Source organism: Xiphophorus couchianus, chromosome 19 (genome assembly GCF_001444195.1).
Source record: "Xiphophorus couchianus chromosome 19, X_couchianus-1.0, whole genome shotgun sequence".
In the NCBI taxonomy this organism is placed as follows: Eukaryota; Metazoa; Chordata; class Actinopteri; order Cyprinodontiformes; family Poeciliidae; genus Xiphophorus; species Xiphophorus couchianus.
Genome location: NC_040246.1, coordinates 12,035,425 through 12,057,995, shown reverse-complemented (window position 1 = coordinate 12,057,995; position 22,571 = coordinate 12,035,425). Strand labels below are relative to the sequence as shown.

At 38.4% G+C, this 22,571-nt stretch overlaps 3 protein-coding genes across 5 annotated transcripts; all 3 read left to right on the top strand.

The window, feature by feature from the left end:
- Positions 1-6,056: 6,056 nt before the first annotated feature.
- On the top strand, positions 6,057-10,918 carry gale (UDP-galactose-4-epimerase). 3 transcript variants are annotated; one of them, XM_028001550.1, is made up of 11 exons: positions 6,057-6,278; positions 6,854-6,983; positions 7,085-7,197; positions 7,602-7,715; positions 8,593-8,769; positions 8,853-8,966; positions 9,056-9,122; positions 9,207-9,292; positions 9,385-9,462; positions 9,620-9,734; positions 10,668-10,918. In XM_028001550.1, the coding sequence occupies exons 2-11, from the start codon at positions 6,863-6,865 to the stop codon at positions 10,730-10,732; spliced, it is 1,050 nt and encodes a 349-aa protein (XP_027857351.1). In that variant the 5' UTR covers positions 6,057-6,278; positions 6,854-6,862; the 3' UTR covers positions 10,733-10,918. The 3 variants fall into 3 exon arrangements, with proteins under 3 accessions (XP_027857351.1, XP_027857350.1, XP_027857348.1); XM_028001549.1 differs by having other exon boundaries at positions 7,082-7,197; XM_028001547.1 differs by having other exon boundaries at positions 7,076-7,197.
- Positions 10,919-11,207: 289 nt separating this feature from the next.
- Positions 11,208-17,177, top strand: zbtb8a (zinc finger and BTB domain containing 8A). Its single transcript, XM_028000298.1, has 4 exons — positions 11,208-11,397; positions 13,775-14,649; positions 14,772-14,941; positions 16,350-17,177. Exons 1-4 carry the CDS (start codon positions 11,333-11,335, stop codon positions 16,665-16,667), a joined length of 1,428 nt encoding a protein of 475 aa, XP_027856099.1. The 5' UTR covers positions 11,208-11,332; the 3' UTR covers positions 16,668-17,177.
- A 1,001-nt stretch (positions 17,178-18,178) lies between these two features.
- On the top strand, positions 18,179-21,101 carry hmgcl (3-hydroxy-3-methylglutaryl-CoA lyase). The gene is made up of 9 exons (XM_028000299.1): positions 18,179-18,323; positions 18,531-18,614; positions 19,187-19,294; positions 19,402-19,497; positions 19,612-19,760; positions 19,855-19,918; positions 20,027-20,215; positions 20,324-20,449; positions 20,908-21,101. The coding sequence occupies exons 1-9, from the start codon at positions 18,228-18,230 to the stop codon at positions 21,007-21,009; spliced, it is 1,014 nt and encodes a 337-aa protein (XP_027856100.1). The 5' UTR covers positions 18,179-18,227; the 3' UTR covers positions 21,010-21,101.
- Positions 21,102-22,571: the final 1,470 nt, after the last annotated feature.

The following is a 22,571-nucleotide window of genomic DNA, read 5'->3' as shown; positions in this document are numbered from 1 at the left end:
TTGTTTGCTGAATCAAGTGTCAGTCTCAGCTGTTGCAAAAATATCTCATTTCTCTACTCCCCATCCTGATTTTTTGTTGTTTGTGATGCTCAAGGCAATCAAACTTGCTGTGCTTGACTGGATGAAATCTGAAGCACATCAGCATAAACTGATGTGCTTCAGATTTCATCCAGTTGCTTCTGATGTTTCAGTGCTGTGAAAAGTCTTTGCTTCCAACATATTTCTTGTTTTGGCTGTTCTTTTTTGTTTCAAATCATCAAATAGTTCTTCAAACCAAACATAGGTCACAAAATGTACAATACAAAATGTTTTCAAAGATTGTTTCATTCACCAAGGGGGAAAGCTATCCAAACCAACCTAATAGCAACCAGCAACTTATGTGTTTGTAAAACAGGCGATGAGTCTTACGACACTTTGCAGGAATGTCTTTGCAGAATTGTTTTACTTTAGCTACAGAGTTTTTGAAATCCTTCCTGAGCAGGCTGTGAAATAAAATCCAATTCTGAACTAACAGAAAGAAACAAATACAAAAAACTTAAACAAAAAAGAGTAATAAAGAAAACAATCATCATGTAATGAGAGTCTGAGGCATTTGTGTTTATTTTATTCTGTTCGAGAATGACTCAATAATATTCAAATGAAAAAAAATCTCAATCTAGTGACAATTATGACGCATCTAAACAGTAAAACATGACCAGGTTTTTCTCGTGAACTGTGAAGCTGTGTTATATGCCTTTAAGGGTAACCTCTGAGTCAATTCTCTTGGTTGAAGCATTTAGTTCTGAGCCATTCTTGCCAAAGGCTTTTATAAAATAATTAAATTAATGGCAGCTAATCTCCAAAAGCCAGCTGAGGGTCACTTCCATCTTCCTCTCACAAAAATAGACCAAAATGACTCTCTATCCTTTTATATAGCAGGTTCGTTGGTCTTGACTAAACAAATTGAGTTCAATAGTAGTGCATGACAAAATCTGTTTTTATATATATAAATGTTAGAATATGAAAGATTAAGCATTATGGCTTGACAGTATGCTTGTTCTAATTTATCCTAAACCACCTTTATCTGTGTCCAGCACATCCCATAAATACTTCATTGAATTAAGATCTGGAAAATATGAACGCCAAGTCAACACCTCAAACTCAATGTTATGCTTCTCAAACAGTTCCTCTGCCATATTTACTTTGTGGCAGTGTGTATTATCCTCTTAAAAGAAGTTATACCCATTATGGTATTCTGCTTGCATGAAAGGACGACTGTAGTTCACATTGTTGTCAGGAGGCATCACAGTCCTAGCACCTGTCCAAACAACAAACAACAAAGAGCTTAGAGCTGTGTAGTTTTTCCACTTTAAGTCCACCTTCCATATTTTGCATATTAAGAGCAAAACTGTTTACTCATTTCAGTGACGTGCGGTGAGGTTCATAGCTGGTGAGGCACTGACGTCATCAGAATCAGATTTGCAAATAGATGCATAGATTGACAGCAGTTTACAGGTTGTTTCACTTCTGCATTCTTACACATACAAACTGTAGCTCACAAAACACACATTTCCTTAAAAAACAAAACAAAATAAATGTTATTACTGTCTTACCTGCTTCGATTGAAAGTCCACTTGAGAAAACTTTTTTAGTGTTGTAATGTAGTCATCCATGTCGAAAGTCGGGATAAGCGAGAGGAAAAAAATCACTATCTCTATTATAATCTATCGCTGCACTTGACTTGCTTCCCGAATCGTTTAGCCTAGCTCGCTGTCACTTACTCGGCAGTTGAGGAGTGAACAAGACGAACGTCTGGGATCTTGAGCGCCCCCTGCCATGAGGCAAGAGAACTGCCTGCCTCACCTCGAACCTGTTCTCTGCCGTTTATAATCGCTCATTACACGAAACACGTTACACAAACACAGTTGGTGACAAAAAGCACTGTACATTATATACATAAGCTAAATTATTGGAAATAAGTTCACATATTAAATTTGTTTAAACCATTTTATTGACGCCGTACAGCAACATGCTCTCTCCGCTTAGCAGCCAGCGCAGAGCCAGGGGTTGCGCAATCCAAGGTGAGGCAGAGCTCGCTGCTGCCTCACCGGCATCGCTTCCAAGCATTTGAATGGGAAAATAAGAAAATTCAGCGATTTTGAACAAATAAAAATCGAAATTGGTGAAGCTACATGAAAAATAAATATTTTTTAGTACAAACCACCGGATGAATATAACAATTTAAATTACTTTATGATTATATATTTTCTTTCTTTCCATGATGGCTGGTGAGGCACTGCCTCACCTGCCTCCCCTGACCGCACGTCACTGCATTATCCAAATAATTAAATTGGGATATTTTTAATCCCTTCTATGGCCAAAGGTGTGTAAAATCCATCACTTAGGCATGTAAGTTGATCTAAAAGCATAGAGGACTGTCTGTGCTTCAGGAAATCGGTTTTCATAATCTAACAGTGGTGTCTTTGTATGCTTTACATCAGACATACAAAGTGTCAGAGTCCAGCAGAACGAAGCACACCTCCGCTGGACTCAAGAGCAGTGGAGACGTACTCTGTGGAGCCTTGAATTGTCCCTCCCTGTTTGGCAGTCAAATAGATGGGTTTGGAGATTTGCATGGATAATGTCATTTGCGACTGTATTAGCGCAGAAATTTAAAAATCTGCTCTAATGTAAAATTTAGTGCAGAGTGAATTACGATATGAGGCTCCTTTTAAAGGTGTTGGACTCTGCCACTTACATGCCATGTAAAGAACTAAGAGGGTTAACATTTTGAAAATGTCTTGCTCCTATTATTTTTTTACTTTGCATCAAAATGTGTACAAACTAATTTCTTGCCAGTGACTTGCAGTACAGAACACTGTGTTTGAAACAAATCTTGTTTTAAAAAAGCAGAATGATTCCTAAACAAATCATCTTGATTAGTAATCAGTTATTTTTCGTCTTAGTTTGTAACTCTTCTTGCCTCATCTGTCCTCTTTCAAATAGTGAAATTGCTTTCTGCTCTTATTCCTCTGTACCTGTACTGAATCATATTACCATTTTGTTTACCCTCTTGACCTTTCTCATCTGTCCCACATTCCTCTATAACAAAGAAAAGCCATTTCATAGACACTAACTTTGCCTCTCAGGCATCTGCTTATCTCTTCATTTTCTTTCTTTCCATTCCTACTGCATCTCTTTTCAAATGCCAGTATCTCTCCGTTTGTCAGGACCATCAGTGGTTTAAGAAATGTGGCACAGTCTGCTGAATCTGTGTTTACCAACATGGCAACCTGAACACAAGGCGAAAGGTGGTGGTGGCAGCATCATGCTGCAGGAACGATATTCTTGGTGGTCAGGCAACTTTTGCCAATTTGTCACTGTTATCTGTTTTAGTGTATGCAAACAGAGAATCCAAATATCAAGAGATGCTGACTTTTCCTAAAAAGAAAGATTTTGATAGCTTAGTTTACTGTTAAAACAATGATTATCTGGTTGAAGTTTTCAAGTGAACATTTAAACAACCTTTGTATGATTCAGCATACATAGAAGCAAGTCCTATGTCCCAATAGTTACGTAATAAAAAGAAACAAAAGCACATTTCCCTTTTAGTCATTCGTCCAATAAAGAGAGAAGCATCACTCTCTCTCAAACAGGAAGTTAAATCCTAAAAGAAAATGAACATGACTTTTACCTAAAAAAATCACAAGTTTAATTCACCCAAATGAGAACTGAAAGATGCTTGACTGCAGCAGAACGTGTCTAGTAGGTCATACAGAAAGGGGACGTTGGGAAGTTTTAATTCAAGGAGTTTCCTCTTGTTCTTTGTTTAAACAAGATAAGAATTATTTCATAATAGTTTCATAATTTAAAAAAGTAAAAATGATTAATCATCCTTAGCTTTATGTATCTTCATACTTTCTTCAATTTTCATTGTATGGTTTTGTGCCTGCATAAAAACTGGTGAAAATTTGTTATTATTGCGAAAGTCTGCAATGAAAAGATCTTTTTAGGTAGTAAAATACTGTTGTTAGTTTACAAATCACTGAACGGCTTAGCACCACGATACATTAAAGATCTGCTGTTGTTGTATCAACCTTCCAGACCTCTCAGGTCTTCTGGTTCTGGTCTGCTCTGCATCCCCAGAACCAGAACCAAACGAGGAGAAGCAGCTTTCAGCATCTATGCACCACAAATTTGGAACAAACTTCCAGAAAACTGTAAAACAGCTGGAACACTGACTTCATTTAAATCTCGACTAAAAACCCACCTGTTTAGAATTGTATTTGAAATGTAATCAATTACAAATTTATTGATGGAACTTGACTTAATGCTGTGTTTTGATTGTTGATTCTGTCTTGCATTGTGTTTCTGTGTTTGTAATGATATAAAGCACTTTGAAATGCCTTGCTGCTGAAATGTGCTATACAAATAAAATTTGATTGATTGATTGATAAATATCAGCAAATGAGAGACAGTTATAAACAGAATACAGTTTTCTGAGAACATATGTCATGATAACATGCCTCAAAAGTAAGGAATATGTGTGGCAACTTTACAGATGGCTTTGTCATGGTTGATGGCAAGCAATAAACTTCCATCACATTATCTAATGTATTGAATCAAGATCATTAGTGTTTAGTGATGAAGTCACAAGAAAGGGAGTGAACAGACTGTACGTCCTAGGAAGTTTTGGTCCTTTTGAGTTTGCAGCAAGATGTTTCAGACCTTCTGTACAGCTTTGTGGAGAGTCTGATTTCTTTTCTCTTCATCTGCTGGGGTAGCGGCATCAGAACTGAGGACTTAAAAAAGCTCAACAAGCTGATAAAGAAGGATGGTTCTGTTTAGTTTTACAATTTAGCAATAAAACAAATTAACCCCTTTTCTAAACTTTGTACCCAAAAAATAAAAGTGATCAATATTGCAGCTGATTTTTGATATTCCCAATTTACATATGTGGGACTGGAAAAGATAAGATAAGATAAGATAAATCTTTATTGTCATTGTCACAAGAACAACGAAATTTAAAAAGTGCCATCAGTCAGTGCATATGCTTAAAAACAAAAAATAACTGTCTCGCAATTCACACACATTGTAAGAATTAACAAATAACTGGTAAAAAAAACCCAAACAAACAAAAAAAAAACTAATAAATAAGAACAGCCACATTCTCACATACATCATTCATGATGATTAATGGTTGTTTTTGATTGCATTTAGTTTTGTTATTGCTATCGGGTAAAAACTGTCTCTGAGACGGTTGGTTCTTGTTCTGATTGCTCTGAATCTTCTGCCTGAAGGCAGCAGTGTGAACAGAGAATGTCCGGGGTGAGAAGTGTCCTTTGTGATGTGTTGTGCTTTTCTTATACAGCGGTCGCTGTGCAGGTCCTCCAGTGAGGGGAGAGGGCAGACAATGATTTTTTTGGGCTGTATTCACAATACTAAACTTTAATTTTAACTTCTAACACTGGAATTGAAGCTGTAAACTAACTCCCAAGATTCATAAATGTAAGTTTATATATATAGTCCAAGGCACCCATGTGGAGCAATTCCCCCCCCCAAAAAACTGGCAACTTAAAGGTTAAAAATGCATGACTAATATATGGTAAGGGTTGGCATTTATGTGGGTTTTTTCTGCATTTTCTGTTTTCAAAGGACCCAGATGGAGTGAAGGATGTATTATCTGCAGTAAGTGGCCGTATGTTTACATTTGTTGCTGACCTAATTTGGCAGCATGGGCTCCTAATAACGTGGCACTCTTTAATTTGCCCTCTGTGGTGGGTGCTCTGCACAAACACTTCCTTGTATCACTGAGATGAGGCGTGGTATCATCATGATACTCTTTGACGCAACTCCACGTACGAGGGGGCGTTCACGTACCACGGGGAATCATATGTACGGTTCTGTTTTAGCTAAATCCGTGTTGCCCTTCAAAATAAAAGTTAAAGAAATGTATTAAAGATATCATAATACAAGTCTGCCTGAAGTGAAGGGTATTCTGAATAGTGTTTTAAATTACTTTTTATTTTCTAAGAGGGTTTCAACATAAAATTATGGCTTAAATTTCCAATATTTACATATACTCTCTTATTTTGAAAAGTAATATCCTTTAAGTTGCCAGTTATTCAAGTACTTAACTCTTCTCCACGTTTACCAGGAAGTAAAGACTTTATGTGTCAAGTAAAGTCTGTTTTAAATGGGCAGACTGGTTTAAACGCCTCATTTTAAGTCTGCTCAGACCAGATTTACAAAGAAACATTAGCTGGAGCGACATTCTTCCATCTATACAGAAAGATTAGGTGAGTATTTTACCAACAGCTCATGTTGTGCTGTACAATACAATTCAGTTTTACTACAATTGTGGCAACAAAGTTGTAATTTGGCTGCTTAAGCAGGAGTTCAGGGTTTTATTTGTCAGTTTCTGTTTCAGTCTTGTGCAGTTTGGACTTTGACCTTCAGCGTAACTTGAAAACAAGCTGCTAATGCAAATAAAAGGCTCTAAATTGTGTTTCTATCAATTCTGAATGTCCCTTTTTTCAGTTTTGTGGCAATTAATTTAAAACATAGAAAACATGTTTTATATATAAGCACATGAAGAAATAAAAATTAAACAAATTTAGTAGAGAAATGTATTTTTAGACGAGGAATGTTCCAAAATAAAATACCTGCTTCTGCTGACGTTAATGCCTTCTATAGTTCAATATTGTGTCCTGCAGTCAGACAGGGTTAACCTGCTGACGTGGGACAATGCAGGTGAGTCACACAGCTTTTAATAGGCTCTAACAAACGCTTGAGGTGTGTTCGGAAGAAAGGAGGCAGGTCGGCATCCTCTGAAGAATGCATCCTTTGCTTGACTTGCTGCATGATGTCACAGACCCAGAGGATGGCCGAGAAGGTGTTGGTCACAGGTGGAGCCGGCTACATCGGGAGCCACTGCGTGGTGGAGCTGATCGAAGCAGGCTACCAGCCGGTGGTGGTGGATAACTACAGCAACGCCGTCCGAGGTGAGCTCCAATTCCTTCAGGAAGGATTAAAAAAAAAACTATCATTAAATGAAGCTCATTGGTTATGAAGATCTGTGTGTGTTTGTGTTTTGATGGAGGAGAGGGGAATGTGGCAGAGAGCATTCGAAGGATAGAGAAGCTTCTAAACACCAGCATTGAATTTCATGAGCTAGACCTTCTAGATCGACCTGCACTGGAAAAACTCTTCAAAAAGGTCCGAATTTTGTTAGACATGATAATTAGTTTCTGCTAAGTCAGTATCTGTAATGTTTTCTTCCCATTTTAAATACCAGAAGTTTGCTTTCCTTTTGGGAGGTTAAATGATTTTATGAAAATGTTTGATTGTGACACTATTGCTAAAAGTTGCAGTAAGGAAATTGATTAGAATTAAAACATGATTTCTGGACACATTTGTTTCTTCACCATCATACAATGTCCCCAACACAAATAAATTACTGATGAGCATATTTGGATTCAGACTAGATTTGAGCAAGTCAACCTGAGATTTCAAATTACTCTTGCACATAAAGAAAAAACATTTCACAGTTACAGTAATTGCTGCTAACAAGTTTTACAATGCATTCACTTGGATTTCATTCTGCTTCATCTGTTGTGTAGCACTCGTTCAGTGCTGTGATGCACTTTGCTGGCCTGAAAGCAGTCGGGGAGTCGGTGGAGCAGCCGCTGCGTTACTACAGAGTCAACCTCACTGCTTCCATGAACCTGATGGAGGTCAGTTCCATGTCACACAACCAGCTTCCATTCAGTCTGCACAACTCTGTCTTCATCCTGCTCTACGCTCAGCTTTATTTGCACAATTCCTCACCTTTGTTTGCCGAGTTCACAACATCTGCTACCGCATGCACAGTCTCTTACCAAAGTATTCACATCTCTTGCCACAGTTTGTCACCAAATGTATTTTTTTAGAAATATGTGAGAGCGTAAAAACCCCTTAACCTTCACCGCTGCAAAATACAATGGAAAAATGGCACACGGTCGTTCCGTTGCAGCTTAACGGGACATAGAACATGCTGTGTAATTTTGATGGAGAAAGAAAACAATACGTTCAATATGCAAGTTCTGGATGGAAACGGCACCTCCGCCAGTAAAAAGGAAGCTGGTTATCATTCACAGCACAAAATGCAGAGAAATCAGGAGAATCCTGCAAGAAAACATTTTAAATGCCTCTGAAGAAGGTTCACCTTCCAACAGGTGTTTGGATGACCTAGTTAAAGTCCAAATCACAATTAAAAAGTGAGTCTTTTTGAGGCCAAGTTTGACCTTTTTAGAAGAATACTTGGGTTTTTAATAAAAAACATTGCATTGATTAGTGTATATTTTTAAAGCTGCTTGTTATATTTAATAAAATTTAATTGCAACAAATGGTATTTCTGCACATTATTGACTTAAGTGGGCTGGATATAAATGCAAACCACTTCCACGTATGAGATTTTCATTTGTAAAAAAAATAAAAGAAGTTTTCTGTTGGAATATGAAATAAAAGTATGCCTTAATATTTTTCTGCTAGATCAGGCTTTCTGCTTATTCTCAGTTTACTGCGGCTAACTATATGCGTTGCTATCTTTGTGTGAACCGTCATGTGTCTCAGGTGATGCAGGCTCACAAGGTGCACAATCTGGTCTTCAGCAGCTCTGCGACGGTGTATGGAGACCCCCAGCACCTCCCCATAGACGAGCAGCACCCTGTGGGTGCGTGCACCAACCCCTACGGCAAGACCAAGTACTTCATAGAAGAGATGATCAAGGATCACTGTAAATCTGAGAAGGTACTCATCGGAGTGCTTCAAGAATCTCAGAGACGTGCAGCGTTGCTCCTCACCGGAGGATAACTGTTGCTTCTTGTGTGCAGGACTGGAATGCTGTGCTGCTGCGCTATTTCAACCCTATCGGAGCTCATGCCTCAGGTCAGATTGGAGAGGACCCTCAGGGCATCCCAAATAACTTGATGCCTTATGTAGCTCAGGTAAAAGCACAGCAGCATCTACAGGACTCTGTGGATGTAAATTCTACTGTCATGTCACTGAATCTGTTGCCTTTTTGTGATCCACGTAGGTTGCGGTTGAGAGGAGACCATTTCTCAATGTATTTGGAAATGACTATGAAACAGTTGATGGAACAGGCAAGGACACAGGGGGTTTTTTTTAGCTTTGAAAGTACCAATTAAATATTCAGAATGATGCAACGTTTTCATTGTCCGTTGTAGGAGTTCGGGATTATATCCATGTAGTAGACTTGGCAAAGGGACATATAGCAGCTCTGAAGAAACTGAAGGACAACTGTGGATGCCAGGTACTTTTCAGCGTTATTTTTTGACCATTTATGTTTACCTGATATAGTTAGCCATGCAATATTATCTGTGTTTTCTTTATTTTTGTGTTTAGGTTTACAATCTTGGCACAGGAAAGGGCTACTCTGTGCTCCAGATGGTGAAAGCGATGGAGAAGGCTTCAGGAAAAGAGGCAAGTCATAAAACTCTCACAAGCACAAAATCATGGTTTTATTTTGCATCCTTGTTGGAAGATGTAATTACTAATATGCAGTACATTAAAGAATAAGATGACTTCTGAGTGTCTTCAAGTTTTGTCATGAATTATTTTTTTATCTTTCCTTACATAGATTAAATACAAGATTGCACCTCGTAGAGAAGGAGATATAGCGTCCTGCTATGCAGACCCCAGACTAGCTGAGAAAGAGCTTGGCTGGACAGCTGCCTTTGACTTGGAAAGAATGTGTAAGTGAGCCATACATCACCATCTGAATCTAGTAAAAATATTTCGTTTTAGTGTTTTACAAAAGCATTTCAGAAACTGTTTCACATTTTCTCACACTAGAGCCACAAGCTTCAGTGTGTTTTATTCAAATTGTATGTGAAACAGATTAACTATTTTTCATTTCTTGAAACATAAAAAAAAAATTCAATCACCTCCTGAGTCAAAACAGTGTAGATTTAAAGCTGCAAGTCTTCTTGGTTACATCTAGCTTGCACAAGTAGAGTTTGAATATTTTGCTCATTCTCCTTTGCAAAATATCTCCAAGTATGTGAACATCAATTTTAAAGTCTTGCCACAGATTCCAAATTATTTTTAGGTCAGGACTCTGACTTGGCCATTCAAACACCTGACAAAAGCACTGAAAGGCAAACCTCCAACCCAGTCTCAACTGTTTTGCAGTCTACAACAGATTATTGCCCAGGTTCCCCATCCTCCACACATTTACAGTGGCCCCCTCTATTGCAAATATGACCTCTGACAGCTTCCTCCTTCAATTTTCAGATAAGATTGAACAGTCTTTACAAACAGCTGTAACGATACTGACATTAAATTACTGAGATGTGAATTCAGAAAAAGTTGGTTGCACTAAAGTTTACTTAGGGCCATCTGAGTAAAAGAGGAGAAGAAACCAAATGCACACCGCACTTTTCAGATTTTTATTTATTTATTTTTTATGTAAAGCATGTGATCATTTTTTCTTCCACGCTCACAGGTATGCACTATATGTTGATCCATCAAATAAAACACACTGACATCTCTTTTTTTTTTAAAGTGACAAAATAAAGAAAACTGCCTTTAGATGTCATTTAGATGAAAAACTCAAAAAAAATTCAAATGTACAAGCATGGACCTAAGAGGAATTTCCTAATGTTTCTGCATCCTGTATTGTGTAGGTGAAGACCTGTGGCGCTGGCAATCCATGAATCCCACTGGATTCACCAATGGCGTACCCTCTTGATGCATCTGCAGGAAATCACCCACATAAAACTGTGGCTATAAGCTGTTTCAAGATATTTTATACACGAGGAAACATGTATAAATCTCATTTTTCTCCTTGCAATTCAGATTTAATAAGGGATTCTTTACAAATGGAAAAATAAATAAATGTTCCTACAGAATAAATCACTTTCACCGTTTCAGTTCATTTTGAGTTTGATTTATATCCCATCAAAAATCTATGATATCCTATTAAAGTTGAAATGTGTTGTGAGATTAATATAGAAGGCTTCAATGAAACAAATTACAACAATGCCGGTTCCAATATGCACCCTTCTGCATTTATAATAAGGTTAAAAAGAGCTCAGTTCATCACAGACTCCTAAATACTGTGTAAATATTGCACTATTCACTTGTTCATTTTAAAAGGGTCGCTGGGGCTTTAAATGGCTCCTTGAACCTTCGGGCACCCAGTTAATAAACACCCACGTCAGCACAGAGCTCCAGTCGCTCCGACCGGGTTTCGGTCTTTAGGGCTGAACAGGAAGTGTCTGCCTGTGGACCCTGGACGAGGGGGAAAGAAAGCAGAGGGGGGTGAGGCGGCGAGGTAAAATAAGATAAAATGGATATGGTGGCGGATTTGGGGGCGAGCAGGCTCTATCGGGCGCCGGGTGAATCCAGCCACCAGTGAGTATTGATGGTGTTTTTTATTTATTTTTATTTATTTATTTATTTTTCAGAAGGGGGCAGATCAGGATATGGGGCGTAAGCGGGTCTCGGCGACACCTCTCGCCTGAGAACGAGCCGCTCGATCTGGGCAGCAGGCGAATCCTCCCCCGCTGCTCGTCGCGCTCCGGACCTCCAGCGAGGAGTGGAGTGGGGCGGGATGGGGAGGGGTGGCCTTGGGGATATAAAAAACGGGCGTTTTAGCGCATCATATCTTAACGGTGTCAGTGTATTTATTGCCCTGCACCCAGGACGGTCGCCTGTCTGTTTTCTCCATTGTGTGCTGGCTGGAGCCTGAAGTGGGCGTCGCTCCAGGACAGGCTGGGCTGCTCCGGTGCGGCGCTGCCCGCTTTTCTCTTGCAGGACTGCAGCACTGTCGTGTCGTTTTGTAGGTCGAATGGTGCCTCGGTGTAAGGATAGTGGCTCTGCTCAGACATTTCCTTTGGTTTTGAGCGTAAAAGAAATGGCCACAGAGTACTGCGGGTGTTTCACCGTGGGCTTATCGGGCGCTGCCGAGCCTTTCAGATGGCACGGGGGTGCAATCTACATACGAAAGCTTTAACAATCATATTTCTTATGCTTCAGAAAAACAGACACCATTCTTCAAATGAGGTTGAGAGAGATTGATTATTTCTTTTCCTTTGGACTGCATGTCCAGCTGTAGTCTTTTTAGATCATTTTCTACTAGTCGGATGTGTTTCATCATCAGGGGTTCCTTAAACACTTTGAACTCAGCATACGGGAATGTTTAAAAGGTTTGTCACCCGAACCTCTCTGACTGGAGTCGGGCGTAACCCATTAAAAGGGCTTGCTTTGACTGAAGGATCTCTTAGCCAATCACAGTGCAGAAAGAAATCATGTAGGCGGGGTCGTCTAGTGCAGACAAAGATACATAAAATTACAGGTTGATCTGAGGTGTATTTAGTTTCGTTTATTTTGATGTTGCCCACATGAATATTACAAATAAATTTGGGGGTTTAAAGCATAGATAAAATAAAAGACACAATGTCCAGGTAAATCAATGTAAGCCCACCCTGACTTATATTGATTTAGATCTGGCCTGTTAATTTTTTGCTTTTAGCAATTCTTGTCTTATATTTAATTGAGCTAAATGTGATGATATGCATTAGTACATGATACAAATGTATTTTCCCTCTACAGTTAAAAAAATGTTGGGTTAATAGATTGCTCTAAATTGCCCTTAGATGTTATGTGAATATATGTAGGGACATATGTCTGTGATGAACTGGCAACCTTCAATGTACCCCACTTCTCACCAACTTACTATTGGAGAAAAGGATTAAGCTGGTGTAAAAAAAAATGTTGCAAATAGTTAGCAGGTGCTGCCTCTATTATGTACTTAGTTCCAATAACTACATTGTTATGTTAATGTGAATTTACACTAATGTACAAAACAATCATGCAACTAGAGATTTTATTGGGACTGGTACTGGATAGATCAAATCAAAGTAGTGCAAAAATCCAGTCACAGGATGGCAGTAGAGGAGATGGTGGACGGGAGTATTTCTTTAAACAGAACATTTTCTGTCATTTGTCATCTGAACAGCATTTATATGGCATTTATGCATGTGTAGGCACCTCAACATGCTGCAAACCATATATGGGACACAGCCAACATCTGGAAGAAGGGGCTTAGTCAGATGAGACCGGATTGTACCTTTCTGGCCTAAGTGAAAAACACTTTTAAGAACCAAATCTATTAGAGGCTTTGATAGATTTAAGACATGGACCCTAAACATACATCCAAAGCTACACCGGAATAGTTTAGATGAAAATGTAAGGGTAGAAAGTCAGACCTAAATCAATTTAAAGCCTGTGGCAAGACTTGAAAATCACTCTTCATTGATGCTTTACACCCAATCAAACTGAGTTTGACTTGTTTTGCAAGTTTTGCATTTTAGAAAAATGGCTAAAACCTTTTGATGTCCAAAGCAGGTAGAGACATACTCAAACAGATTTGCCTGTATTGTTGCAGTGACTAATAGGTCTGCATATTATTCACTCTGTGGGACAGAATACAAATGCATGCCACACTATAAAGATTTGTATCCATGAACAACTTTGAAAATAAATGATCAATCCCTGTTCTCTTCACATTTATGCACTGCTTTGTTTTAGTCTATTCCATAATTTCCTAATAGTACTTGTTTATTTGTGGCAGCAACAAGACAACATGTGAAAAAGTTCAAGATGTATTGTTTGAAGCTTAAGTGAAATATAAAATTCTAGCTTTAATAATATTTTGTTGTGACAAATGCGGTCAGTTTGTATTTGACATTTACAGGTACTGGTACTGCTGTCGCTTTGTCTCCTGCAGGCAACCTCAGAGGTGGTTCAACACGGCTGACATCACTGCATCTCACCAGAACAACCTTTTGAAGCAGCTAAACGAGCAGCGCCGGCAGGAGCTGTTTTGTGACTGCAGTGTGTTGGTTGAGGGCCAGCTCTTTAGGGCTCACCGGAACGTCTTGTTTGCCAGCAGCGGCTACTTCCGGATGCTGCTGTCCCAGGGGCCAGACGGGCTGCCAGAAACTGTCAACGCAACCTTCGACGTCTTCAGTCCAGAGACTTTCACCGTCATCCTGGATTTTATCTACTCCGGGCAGCTGGATCTGTCCAGTCACAATGTGATCGAGGTCATGTCAGCAGCCAGCTACTTGCAGATGAACAGTGTCATCACATACTGCAAAAACTTCATCAAATCTTCCCTGGACATTAGTGTAAAGGACGAAGACAGTGACCGCTGCCATAGCCTGTCTGAGACCTGTTCTTTCACCAGCGGAGCAGGAGAAGAGTCTACAGAGCATCCGCAGCAAGGCCCCCGCTCCGTCAGCCCACCACCTGCACTTTGGACCCGGGACAATTCCAGGTCCCAGTCCAGTTTTATGGGGAAGGAGCCGGAGCAGGAAGGTGTAGTCTCAACGATTAAGACTGACCCAAGTAGCCCTGCTAATGAGCTCAGTGCAGAGACAGATGACCTGCATGACCCTCAGGACCCTCTGTACACACTGCCAGGATCAGAGCGCCGACGTGGGAAAGCAGGGACCAAAAGGAGAGCTCCCAACAGTATTCGTTCTGGCCAGCATGAAGACCTGGATATTCAAGAGGCGAGAACCCTAAAGGTTGAGAAAGCAGAGGAGCTTTACGCCACACTACCTCCAATTGTTGGTGTTATTGGCCACTTTAATAAAGGTGTGTTTGTCTGTACACACCATCAATAGCTTTGCTAGAGACATTACTGATGAACAGACTTGAATGACATGAGTCTTATTTGATAAGACAAATATTTCAGCCATATCTTATCATTTTTGCAGATTCCAACCCTGTTATGCGCTTTAAATGCCCATTTTGCACACACACTGTGAAGAGGAAGGCAGACCTGAAGCGTCACCTGCGCTGTCACACCGGAGAGAGACCGTATCCATGTCAGGCCTGCAATAAGCGCTTCACCCGCCTGGAGCACCTACGTAGCCACTTTGAGACAGTAGGTCTTCTGAGAGTCTGAAGCTAACATTCATCTGTGCTTTTTTATTCCGCACCAGAAAAAATATAGGGTCAGAGCTATATTCATTCACAATTCAGTGGATAAAATTTAAAAAGAAGCTACATGCTATTCAGTTTAGCTTGATTCTTATACCCCACTTTACAGTGTGGAGGAAACAAATGCATCAGACAGGTGAACCATCCCTTTAGACAAGAAGAAATACGTAAAAGAACCAGATTCAGAAGGGTGACTATCTGCCTCGGATGTGTGGGGGTGGCATAACAGGAAAGAGAGGCTTAATAGGGAATACCCATCTTTGGAAAGGCACCAGGAGTCGTACCTAGCAACGAACTGTTTTAAAAAGGAATGTTTTTTTGGGATGTCATGATAGGGGAATACCTTTGTGTTGCCTTGAGGTTAAAGTACTGAGCTATTTTTTTCTTTCATCCCTCTGGGACAGGGTGTTCTACTTTTACATTGATTTTGAAAACCATTACAATATCAGTGCTTTTGTCAAGCTCATGTAAATATTTCTTAAATCGATGAAAACTCAAAATTATGTATGGTTGGTTAGCTCTGCTAGTCAGAGTGTGGTGCTAATAAGGGCATGGGTTCAATCCCCATACTGGCCAATTGAAACATAAAGTCTTCAGAAAATCAACGCTTCAAAATAGCAGGAGGCTTTAAATTAAACCATTATACATGTTGATTTTGAAAAACATTAGAATTTCACTGCTGTTGTCAAGATCATGTAAATTTTTACTGTACAATGGAAATCTAAAATCTTTCAGACAATCAACACTTCAAAATAAAAAAGGGGGTAAAAGAAAATCAACACCTCAAAATAAAAAAGGGTGGAAAATAAAATCAACACTTCAAAATAAAAAAAGACAGGAAAATACACCTTTAAGCATGTTGATTTTGAAAAACATAATATTAGCATTTTTTCAAATCTTCATTGTGTTAAGATCATGTAAGATTTTCTTATATCAATGAAAAGTCAACATTGTGTATGGCCGGGTAGCTCAGCTGGTCAGAGCCCTGTGCTAATAAAGCCAAGGTCATCAGTTCAATCCCCATACTGGCCAATTGAAACATAAAGTCTTCAGAAAATCAACGTTTCAAAATAGCATTAGGCTTTAAATTAAACCATTATGCATATTGATTTTGAAAACATTAGAACATCACCGCGTTTGTCAAGATCATGTAAGTTTTTCTTAAATCAATGGAAACTCAAGGTTATGTGTGGCTGGTTAGCTCAGCTAGTCAGTGTGTGGTTCTTATAATGCAAAGGTCATGGGTTCAAGCCCCATACTGGCCAATTGAAATCTAAGCTCTTTAGAAAATCTGGACTAAATTATAAAAGAAAAACACAATTGCATTTTAACTGTTTTGTGGCTTTCCACAGATTCATCAAGCCAGGAAACTGGTGTGCAGGAAGTGCAAATGTCAGGTGACAGAGGAAACTGGGCATGTGGTGTGTGAGGGCACACGCCGCTACCGCATCTGCACCACCTGTATCCAGGAGGTGGGCTGTGATGACATACCCATGGACGGTCTGCAGACGCCCAACGAGGAGCCAGCGCTGTTATTAGGTGTGGACGGTGAGGAGGAGGGCGACACTAAGAGAAACTGGATGGTGAATGATGAAGATGATCTCGCTGAAGACTCGGGTGCAGATCTCATCATCCAGCAAGTGGATGACAGCGATGAGGAGGTGCAGTGAAGAAGGACCAAACTATGTGCAGATATATTGACAGTTTGCATCTCTGTGTTAAAGCAATGCAAAAAATAATAATAATAATAATAAAATAAAATTGTAGCCTGGAGATGTAAGTGTGTTGGGTGTATCCAACACAGGAATCATTCATTTTGAACCTGTGGGGAAAACAAAAACTGCTTTTTGTAAATTTTGCTAAAGTTATGCAGTATCCAAAGCATGCATTTTTATTTTTATTGTTTTGGTTGAGTTGTTGTGTTACAATGATTTTAATAAGTGTTTCTTCATTTGAATGCATGAAAAGACACTATGTCTTTGCAGAGATTTGGGACTTTTTATTAGCAATGAACCCAAAATGTTGATCCAGACTAAATGGCAGCTTTTAAGGATTTTTCAAGTTTAAGAAGACATAATTTTGTTTTGTGTTTGTCTGAAAGCAATTTGATTTCCCTTTTATTATATGCACTATAATATAATCAATTATAATTTATTTGTTACTTTTTATTTTTACTTTCTGAAACATTAAAAATATTTTTATACACCTGTGCCTGAGTCATCATTAGATGTGAGTTGTAACTGAACTACTATGTCTCTACCAGCTATTCTTTTGTGCAATTTACTTTCAAAAAGAACATAGCTCTAATTTTTTGTAGGTAGGATTCACAAAAATTATATTGCGTTAATTGGATTTCAAAATATGATATGGCACTTTGCTCATTTGAGTGATACATTTTCCTTAAAAATTAACAAATGTGTTTTTGTAAATACTTTCTTTAGTTTTTCAACTTGATGATTTTCATATTTCAGAATATGAAAGCACTAAGACTCCAGAAAACTTTTTTCTTTTATTTTAAACCATAAAATGTCAAATTTTGTTTGATCAAGGAGAAAATATGTGTACTTTCTCTATATGAGTGAAGTTGTCTCACCAGGAATCAGAACTAAAATCAATAGAAATTAACCACAACACTCAGTCTTCAGGAAATAAAATTATTTTCATGTTATATTTGAGTGTTTTTTTCTACTTCCCTTCTTCAAATTGAATTTAAAACTAAACTATTAAGTGAAATAAACTGGTGCTGTTTGGTTGGTGTATGAAACGGGTTTGTTTTCAGGTACAGAATTGAAGTAACTTAGGACAAAACATCAACACTGTCCAAAACGGGGATATGAATGTGTGAAGAGGCGATCTGACTCAACTTATTTTTTCTGATCTTTATTTATTTATTTATATTGATAATTTATTTTTCTATACTGACACTTCTGGGGTCCCGTTTTTACCTAGTGTTTAAAGAGACTTGGAGGTCTTCTGGAAAGCTGACATCCAATTGAACAAGATATTTTTTAAAACTATAAGGCCATAACAATATTTTTTCTGTTGTGTATTGACTAAAAGAATGTGCAATAAATAAATAAATGTTTTTTTCCTATCTCCTATCTGCTCATATTCACTACCTAATTATTGCCAGTAGATGGAGCCTTCGCATTCTTTTTCTTCTTCTTCTTAAACGTCACAACTCGCGTTTCCAGGAAGTATGACGTCAGGCTGCTGTTAGCCAGCTAGTGATGGCTGCTACAATGAGGCTTGTCAACAGAACCACTTTCAGATTAAGAATGGGCCAGCAGTATATGTCGTTCAGCTCCGCACCAAAGGAGAAGACGGTTAGTTCTGGGTTTTTATTTTCCCGATGTTTGAACTAAACTGTTGGTGCCGTAAAGAACAGCGGTCTCCAAATACCCATTAGCCTCCACTTGAAGCTGGTTGTGTTTGGTGACACTTGAGGAGACTCTACAATTCAGCTTAAATTTTATTTTTATTTGACTTGATTTCACCTGTTGGTGGTTCTGTGTGTGTTTTCTTGCCTGTAGGCATGTGTAAAAGCTGCTCATGCTCTCCCACAAACGGTGAAAATAGTGGAAGTTGGACCCAGAGACGGTCTTCAAAATGAAAAGGTACACTTGTGTAAATAAATAAATCATGTCCATTTTTTAAAGTTTTGTTTGGTTTTATTTGCTTTTCAAACCATAAGATTAACCAAATGAAGTTTAATCACGATTTACTACTAAATGTATATCCAAGGGGAGCAGGTGCTTTCTTGTGTCTTTTATGAATTTCTGTGAAGTTCATAATATAAATAGACATTTATTTATTTTTAGCTTTTTAAAAAAAAATAAATCACAATTACAACAAAATATTTTTGTTTTATTAATACTGTGCAATTATATTATTAAATTTTTCATTTTAATGCGTTTTTGTATAATAACTGTCCATACAGGCATTATAGCATTTTAATTTTCAGATTACAAGCTTGATTGGACGCATGCCATACAAATTGTTCTCTCATTTTTAATTATGTAACTGTAATTATGTAATACAGCAAATATGTTTTTAGCCTATATGTTCAGTGAGCAAAAGAATAGGTGTGGCAACGTGGTACAACCTGGTGAAATAACGCGAGTCATGCATAGTTGGCATTATTTATCAGCTGTTCTTCATTTTTGTGTCTTATTATTCTATCCCTTAGACTGTCGTTCCAACAGAGGCAAAAATCAATTTAATTAACATGTTGTCAGAGTCTGGACTTCCAGTCATCGAGGCCACCAGCTTTGTGTCCCCTAAATGGGTTCCCCAGGTAAGCATTTTAGAACAAAACCCACTCTGACTTCAGCATGTAAGAATGAATTGAGCTTTGTTTTGTTGTTTTTTTATACTAATTGGTTTCTATTGTTTAAATATCAGATGGCAGATCAAGTGGAGGTAATGAAAGGTATCATTAAGAAACCAGGAGTATCTTATCCAGTCCTCACGCCAAACCTGAAAGGATTTCAAGCTGCTGTGAGTGCTGCACATTCCTGTATTTCTGTGTCAGTCCTGAATAGGTACTGAATGTCCAGGTTTTAATACTGTAGGTGATTGCTCTAAAACATGTTTTGATCTCTTGTGCTGTAGCTAAAGGCCGGAGCTTCAGAGGTGGCCATATTTGGTGCTGCATCTGAGCTGTTTAGCAAGAAGAACATAAACTGTTCCGTGGAAGAGAGTTTACAGCGCTTCGAAGAGGTCATGAAGGCAGCTAAAGAAGCTGCTGTGCCAGTTCGGGGGTATGATTACCAGCATCCTGGCCATTCTCAGTAAACCTTTAAATCATTTGGATTTGCTCTTAAACTCTTTCATCCATGTTTCTCGTCACTGCAGTTATGTCTCGTGCGTTGTGGGATGTCCGTATGAAGGCCAGGTGGCGCCTGAAAAAGTTGCACATGTGAGTTCTGGCTCAAAAGATGTTGAGTTTGTTCAGCAAATAAGTCATTCGTCATCTTTTGCAAAACAGCCAGACGCAAAGCACTGAAGGTTTGCTTCTGTCTCACAGGTGGCGAAGCGCCTGTACTCTATGGGCTGTTACGAGATTTCTCTAGGTGACACTATTGGAGTGGGGACTCCTGGAAGTATGACTAAAATGTTGGAAGCTGTGACCAAAGAGGTGCCAGTCAGCGCTTTAGCTGTTCACTGCCACGACACTTATGGCCAGGCTCTGGCTAACATCCTCATAGCCTTGCAGGTCAGGCTGAGTTCATGTTTCTGATTCTAAAAACTTTCCCTGAAACCATCTAGGGTATTATTATAAAAGTGAAGTTTTCCTGTTTTTTGTTTTGTTTTGCTTTCTCAGATGGGAATCAGTGTGGTAGACTCATCAGTAGCTGGACTGGGGGGCTGTCCTTACGCTCAGGGGGCTTCTGGGAATGTTGCAACTGAAGATGTTGTTTATATGCTGCATGGACTTGGAATTCAAACAGTAAGAGATCAACTTTTTATCTACTTTTCTTTGTTTTGGAGTTGGCTAGACGGGGAAAAGAAAACCAGTTAATTACATTTCTGACAAATTTATATACCGCTTATTAACAGCAGTTATTCCATTAATTATTAGTTTATAATGCCTCAGTTGATCCATTTTCTGTTTTCTGGATGAAACAGTCACAAATTAAATGACTTGTACATTTTCTTAAAAACTACAATTGAGTGTTACAGTACTCTGGGAAAAACAATATTTTCCAGTATTTTTAAAAAATAATATTGCAGTTAAATTTTCACCTTAGATCAATTGGGAATAAATGCATTCTGTTTTTGTTTTCTGTCAGTCTGTTTATGCTGTTGTTGTTCTGCTTATACATTTTAAAAATAGATTGATTACTTATGTTGTACTTGAACTTTTCCTCAAATCATTTAAGCTGTGACTTTGTGTTCTCACGTCAGGGAGTGGACCTCTCAAAGCTGATGGAGGCTGGAGCTTTTATCTGTCGAATCATCAACAGGAAGACCAGCTCCAAAGTGGCACAAGCCACCTGCAAACTGTAGACAAAAAAAACAGTGGCTTTTCCCAATCCTATATCATCTTCAGTTCCAAAATTAAACAAAATAAAATATGGCTTGATCCAACCTCTCTAAAATTTGTTGTTAAACATTGTTTTTGTATTGATAATTATAGCATATTAGTGCCTTATGTAAAATCTGTGATTCATAAGAGCACTTTTCTTTTAAAGGAATGCTTTTGTCAAGTTGTGGTCAATGGATGAAGAATGGACTTAACTTTAAGTTTCTAATGACACATATTCCTGTAAATACAGATTATATCACTAATATCACAGCAGAAGATTTAGTTCAGGATGTACCTGTGGAAACCATCATGCCTCAGAAGTTTGAACAATATATAATGGTTAGTGAAGCTGTTTCTTTTTTTTAACATAGTGCTCAAGGTTATTTATTTAAATTATCTCTTTAAATCTAAAATGTACATATTTATGAAAGTTGAAAGATTCAAAAATAAAACTATTTTACATTGTAATTTGTGATTGCGTTTGTCTACTAATAAATATTGCTAGGATGTAATATTTGTTTCAGCATCATCTCATACTGGAAACCTTTGAGAAATCCTGCTTTTACGTCTATTTGTTTAATGTGTGACTGGAGAATTCCAGTTTGGACATAAAGTATAGTTACAGTATGTAGCTTTTGCAAAAATATGTTTTTTGCAAATTTGTTAAAACTCACCATGTTGTGACAGTGTAATGTGAGACGGATAAAATGAAAAGATTGCGCGCTTCCACCACCTCCCGGTGCTTCTATTGCTATTTGAAGAAATGCACTCCTCCTGGTCATAAACAACCAATCAGAGGCAGTAGGAGTGTCTTAGGAGTGTCAATCAATCTCTGTACATGCCGCTAAACCTGCTAATGGTGAAGAAACAACTTGCCATTACAGAAAAACCATTTATCCGCCATCATCGGTGGCCATGCTAACTAGCCTTAGATTCATAGCAGGTCATGTTGTGGTGAGGCAGGTACAGTTTAGCAGAGAGATAGGGGGAGGTTATGAGTGGAGTATACACAAGAGTGATAGACAGCACTAAGACCCTCTTCCTGGCTGATTGGTTGTATCTGACAGAACACAGGACAATACGGAGAAGGCAAAGAAGCTCGATTTTTTGTCACAGTTTGTGTTTCATACTGTCACAACATAGTGATAGTTTGCTATTGACATTGTAGAATCACACTGAAGGCATCAAAACAACTGAAAATACCCCTTATATTCTAATTTCTTCAAAGTAGCAACCTTTTGCTGTGATTACTGCTTTGCACACACTCTGCATTTTCTTGATGAGCTTCAAGAGGTCGTCACCTGAAATGGTTTTCACTTCATAGGTCAACCTGCCCTGTCAGGTTAATAAGTGGGATTTCTTGCCTTATAAATAGTCATGAAAATAAAGAAAACCCATTGAATTAGAAGGTGTGTCCAAACTTTTGGTCTGTACTGTATATATATATATTATAGAAGTTACATTGCTTTAAGTCCTCAAGTGCCAGGGTCCTGCAAGTTTTAGATGTGCCCTTGGTCCAACATATCAAATAGAATAAGCTTAT